The following is a 6,269-nucleotide window of genomic DNA, read 5'->3' on the forward strand; positions in this document are numbered from 1 at the left end:
AAGCATCAATTCTTCTAAGGTCTTCCTTATTCACTGTCCAGCTTTCACATGCATATGAGGTTATTGAAAATACCATGGCTTGGGTCAGGCGCACTTAGTCCTCAAGCAAGGTTGTATCATCTGCATATCGCAGGTTGTTAATGAGTCTTCCTCAAATCCTGATGCCACGTTTTTCTTCATAGAACCCAGCTTCTCTGATTATTTGCTCAGCATACAGGCTGAATAAGTATGGTGAAAGAATACAATCCTGTCTCATACCTTTCTTAATTTTAAAGCATTCACCGCTTGTCTGTCAGTTTGTTGTAATGTGGTGGCTTGTGAGTTGCTGTGATTCTGGAAGCTATCTCTTGATTTAGTCTTTCTTAATTTTGATATACTGTAGTCAGACTTTTGTATATTCAGTTGTTATCAAATTAAATTTATTAACTTGTTTTTGACACTTGAGCATTTACTCTACCTGGAATATTTTTTTTATGCCACATGTATTATATAATTGCATTTTTTTGTATTCACACTATTTATTTTTCATCTCTTCCCTCTTTTTAAAAACCCTTTAGAAGCTGTACGAACTGAATAACCTCCATGCACTTATGGCGGTGGTTTCTGGCTTACAAAGTGCCCCAATTTTCAGGTTGACCAAAACATGGGCGGTGAGTAATCTTTTTACATATATGAAAGCTTAGACTTCCAATTGGAAGTGTAAAGAGTTACTAGTTTCTTTTATATATTTTGGTGGTGGTGGTGATTATGTGCCATGGAGATGGTTCTTACTCAAAGCAACCTGTACTGGGTGTCCAGTGTTATAAATTTTTACGGGAGTAGGAAGCCTCATCTTTCTCCCACGGAACAGCTGGTAGTTTCGAAATGCTAACCCTGATATGTTTAGAAACGTTAATATTTTCATAATGGATAAAGATTTTAAAATTATTTTATGGCTGGTTCTTTGAAAACTTACATTTCCTCCCCTTACATGGATTACCAAGTTTGCCAAGTAATTTTGGACAGGTTGTCATATTAGGGAGTTGGTTTCGGCTCTTTGAGAAATCATTTCAGGTAATAGGGTGACCTGTATTGATGGAGTGATATAAGCTAGGGAGTAGAAGTAAAAGTAGGTATCGCTTGGGTTTGGCCTAAGTCGAGTTCCAGCTTGGGATGTTGTTGTTAAGTGCTTCTGAGTCAGTTCCTACTCATAGCGATCCTGTGCAGGCTTTCCTAGGAGTGACTGCTGTGTTTGAACTGCTGACCTTGCAGTTAGCAGTTCCATACTTATCCTACAGTGACACACCAGGACTCTGCTTGGAGTTTTTGATAAGACACGAAAGAGTTCAGACAATGAAAGAAAAGATGGATATGTTTTGCCCAATTAAAATAATAATTTATTTATCAAAAAATATCTTAAAGATAATTAGAAAGAGACCAAAGAGTAGGTGGAGATAATGTAACTGATCAGGAATTTGTAGCCAATATATATATATATAAAGTCCTGATGTGGCACTGTGGGATAATGCACTAGACCACAAGATTCATTTGAACCACAAGGTTGGTGCTTCCAGCTCACCAGCCATTCTTGGGAAACACTGTTACTGAGTTGGAACTGACTTGGTGGTATTTAACAACAGCAACAGCAGCAACATATATTTAAAGAACTCTTACAGAGCAAAAGAAAAAAGACAGAAAGGAATAGTGAGTCTTACCCTATTTTATGCAGATAAGGCACAGGTTATATTTGCAAACCACTCAACACCCACCTGTGTTACTTTCCCTTACGCCCTATGCACATTATATAATGTATGCATTGTTTCCTGGGGCACATTATATGTGAAAATATGGTACCTGTGGGGCACAGAGAGTGGCACCTAACCTTGAGAATGCTAATACTGTGTGTTGAAAGAGGAATATAGGAGAAGACTATGAAACCATTATTTTAGATCATGAAATGTCTATCTAAAAATGTTCAAGCAAAAGACTCCTTGAAATCATGTTTTGAAAAGGGAGGGATATTGTTCAGACATTTGTCATATAGAAATCCATCTATCATTTGTTGTTGTTAAGTGCCATCAAGTCCTAAAGCTTATGAAAATAGATTCTAGTATCAATACTAATTAGACTACTTGTAATACTGGAAAGAGTAATGGATACTCTTTAGCTTTGGACCTAAACTATGGAGCCCCAAAAAGCAGGGACATAACATCTTATGAGTGAATGAATGACTGATACTGTTAGTCGGCTCTGCCATTTACTCACCTTTGACTCCGTGTCCTCATCTTTAGTCCTCAAGACTTTTTTGTTAACTTTGAAGGAGAATTTATCATTTTATATTGGGAAATGTTTTGCCTGTTATAACATGCACCAATATTTTAGAACATAAACTAGAATTTTATTATATGATAATGAAATACTGGTTTCATATGTCTAAAGAGAAAAAATTTCAAATTCTTTGGAATAATTCACAAAAATATCTCTTGAATTTTAAAATATCATTCCTTAATATTATTGTGAGTGAACCCTGACCCCCTTTCTCTTTCATTCTCCCTGATTATCTTCAGTGATATCAAAGGGCACTACAGATCTCTCCCTGAAACCTCTTAACCAGTGCCTTTCAGTTATGTCATTTGATTGTTCAGCTGTGTACAGTGTAGCACTGATCAGAGATCTTGTCAGAAGTCCAAAAATATAGGGAATCACTGGACTTTGCAGTCTCGGTAGGACCAGCCGTGATTAGATTTGTCAAGAATGAAGTTATTTTTGATGATTATATAAGAATGAACTTTTATCTTTGAGGGAGCAAGGGACAGTTCATTAAAATATTTGGGTATTGAAAGTGAATGTTGTTGTTGTTATATGCCGTGGAGTCGGTTCTGACTCATAGCTACCCTGTACTATGTTTCCGAGGCTGTAAATTTTTTCGGGAGCGGAAAGCCTTATCTTTCCCCCATGGGACAGCTGGTAGTTTTGAATTGCTGACCTTGAGGTTCACAGCCCAATTCGTAACCACTACGCTACCAGAGCTCCTATGGATGCATGATTTTAATCATGAAAATGATTAAGAAAAATTGACTTGTTGCCGTTGAGTGGTACCGAATCATAGCAACCCTATGCACAACAGAAGGAAACACTACCCGGTCCTGGCCCAACCTCACAATTATTGCCACACTTGACCCTATTGATGCTGCCACTCTGCCAATCCATCTCGCTGGGGGTCTTCCTCTTTTTCTCTGACCATCCACCTTACCAAACATGATAACCTTCTCCAACAACTGGCCCCTTCTGACAATATGTCCAAGTATGAGAGAAAAAGGTTGGCCATCCTGGCCTCCAAGAAGCACTTTGGCTACACTTCTTCCAAAACAGATTTGTTGTTTCTTTTGGCAGCCCATGGTATTTTGAATATTCTCCTTCAACACCATAACTCAAAAGCATCAATTCTTCTACCATCTTCCTTATTCACTATCCAGCTTTCACATGCATATGAGGTTATTGAAAATACCATGGCTTGAGTCAGGCACACCTTAGTCCTCAAGCTGACATATTTGTCCTTCAACACTTTTAAAAGCTCCTGTGCCCCAGATTTGCCTAGTGCAATATGTCGTGTGATTTCTTGGCTGCTGCTTCCATGAGTGTTGATGGCTGATCCAAGAAAAATGAAGAAAATTGATTAGCCATCTAAAATAGTCAGGATGAGAACTCATGTACTATAGTTTACTACTTAGTAAGGAGTCCTGTTGTGGCACTGCAGTTGATGCACTGGACTGCAAGTTCGGTTTGAATTGCAAGGTCAGTGGCTCAAGCTCATCATTCATTCATCGGAAACCCAGGATCACTATGAGTTGGAATCAACTCAATGGCACTTAACAGCAATAACAGCAAACTTAGTAAGTTAGTAATTTCATTTGGATGCAGAAGATAGTATATTTTACAATTTAAAAAATTTGGCTCATTATTTTAATAAAATAGACCTATGCCATTGATGTTGGTTTATTTATGTATTACTATCAAAATATAATTCAAGAAGGAATAATTTTGGAATTCAAATTTAAACACATAGTAGTTACAACTTTAATTCAGAAGAAATAATCTTTGATTCCATGAAATGGGATTTGTAAATAACGTATACGTTAATGTTTTGTTTGTTTTCAGTTATTAAGTCGAAAAGACAAAACTACCTTTGAAAAATTAGAATATGTCATGAGTAAAGAAGATAACTACAAAAGACTCCGAGACTATATAAGTAGCTTAAAGATGACACCTTGCATTCCCTATTTAGGTGAGTCATGTCCTGTCACTGTATATTCATTATGCCTCATTGTTGCTCTGCCTTTAAAGTATTCTTTAAATAAATTATTGCAAGATTGGTAAGATGAGAAAATCAGCTAAAATTGCCTTGATTGCCTCGGAAAGAAATGTATTTTTATGGTAAATTATCCTTTGGCCCTTAAAGATTTTTTTAGACAATCATTTTCCATAAACATGGACCATATGGTAAAAGTATGTGCTGTATCCGTTTGAGTAATGCTTTTAAAAGAATGAAACAGTAGTTTGTAATGAATATTAATACTATAAAATACTGAACTTTAGATAAAGAAATTGATCAAATGCTTTGTTGAAATTGCTTTCAATACTGTGAATTCTTTTCCGTAATTGGCAGTTGTTTTAGTGTATACTATGAAGAATAGTCTCCATGAATGTTGGTGTTACTGTTTTCTTGGATGAAATTAGTTGTTTTGCTGTGAAAGTTTTGCTTAGTGCTGAGACAAGCAATTCTGTATTTACATATTGTTGACTAAGAATTTCTCTTTACTGTATGTATATTTTATAATAGGAATGAGAACATGCTGTTATACCCTTTGTTGAAGGCAGAATTATCGTTACTGACTGCTACATTGCCAAAATATTGTGTCCTGTTTCTGTGATGAATAATTCAGGACCACATTAAGCGTGCCTCCTTTAGAGAGTCTTCTAAGGTCTCTGGCTGTACCACTCTGAATGTGCCCGATCCCAGAAGCTAATCAGGGTTGAGCCTGGTTTAGTACTTGGATGGGAATCTGCTTGGGAATATCGGGTACTGTAGGTTTTGTTTGGGACGGACTTATGGTGTGGCAGTGTAGGACCAGCACTGGACTGTGTACCACAAGGTCAGCAGTTTAAACCCATTAGCTGCTCCTTGGAAATCCTATACAGTGTCACTATGAGTCAGAACTGACTCAACAGCACTTAACAGCATCAATAACAACCTACATTAGAAAAATATATTCTGCTATATTTGCTCAACTTTTTACTGTACTCTTCTTGCCTGTGCCCATATTAAAATGTAATTGGGGACTTCCGGTATGGCAGAACAGCCAGAAAAGGTAGGGACTTGCTCCGGTGGAAAAAACAAGTGGGATCTCGCAAAGGAATCATTCATAGACCAGTCCCACAGCTTTTGGACTATCATAATCTCTCCTGGGCTCACATTTTTGAGAAACCACACTAACAAGGATAATGAAAAGCGCATATTTTGGAACTCTTTCCTGTGGGGACTGTGGGGCACTCCCGCAACAGCAGAGTTTGGAAGGCAGGGCCAGGGCTGGCCCTTATAGAAAGTGGACTCTCCCAGAAGGGCCAGAGGCAATACAACTTCCTCCCGCCCCAAGTCTCCCCACCCTGGCTTGAGACCCCAATAAAAATCGGCCGGGTGCAGCTCACCCACGCATAGAGTGTGATGAACTCTGGAGAGTGTAAGAAAGGCTGCAGTAGCTTCTTAACGTCACCCATCACCCCCATCTGTCGCTGCAGCTAAGTCCCCTGCCCCCACACCTAGCTAGCAGTGGGATCTTACAAAGCGGGCGTTCATATACCAGTCCCATGGCTTTTGGACTATCATAATCTCTCCTGGGCTCACATTTTTGAGAAACCGCACTAACAAGGGTAAAGAAAAGCGAGTATTTTGGGACTCTTTCCTGCAGAGACTGCAGGTAATTCCTGTGACTGCAGAGTTTAAAGAGCGGGACAAGGGCTGGCCCACTTGGACAGCTGCATCTCCCAGAAGGGCCAGAGACGATATAACTTCCTCCTGCCCCACGTCTTCCCACCCTGGCGTGAGATCCCAATAAAAATCAGCCGGTACAGCGCACCCACGCTCGTAGAGTTCTTGTTAACTACACGTCCCTCCTGGGAGGTGGGAACTTATTCTCCCTACGTCCCATAAGAAGAAATAGCAATCGTGGCCATATAGCTAAGCTACAACATAATACTCCACCACTTAGACGAGACCCAACAACATTTGCTAC

At 39.0% G+C, this 6,269-nt stretch overlaps 1 protein-coding gene across 1 annotated transcript in view; it reads left to right on the top strand.

Moving 5' to 3' along the window:
• The window catches only part of RALGPS2 (Ral GEF with PH domain and SH3 binding motif 2), a 134,557-nt gene that overhangs the window by 30,605 nt on the left and 97,683 nt on the right, over positions 1–6,269 (top strand). The window contains exons 7-8 of the mRNA XM_006867104.1: positions 558–650; positions 4,138–4,264. Coding sequence (XP_006867166.1) covers positions 558–650; positions 4,138–4,264 — 220 coding nt within the window. The remainder of the gene's footprint in view (positions 1–557; positions 651–4,137; positions 4,265–6,269) is intronic.

Source organism: Chrysochloris asiatica, unplaced genomic scaffold, assembly GCF_000296735.1.
Source record: "Chrysochloris asiatica unplaced genomic scaffold, ChrAsi1.0 scaffold00100, whole genome shotgun sequence".
NCBI lineage: Eukaryota > Metazoa > Chordata > Mammalia > Afrosoricida > Chrysochloridae > Chrysochloris > Chrysochloris asiatica.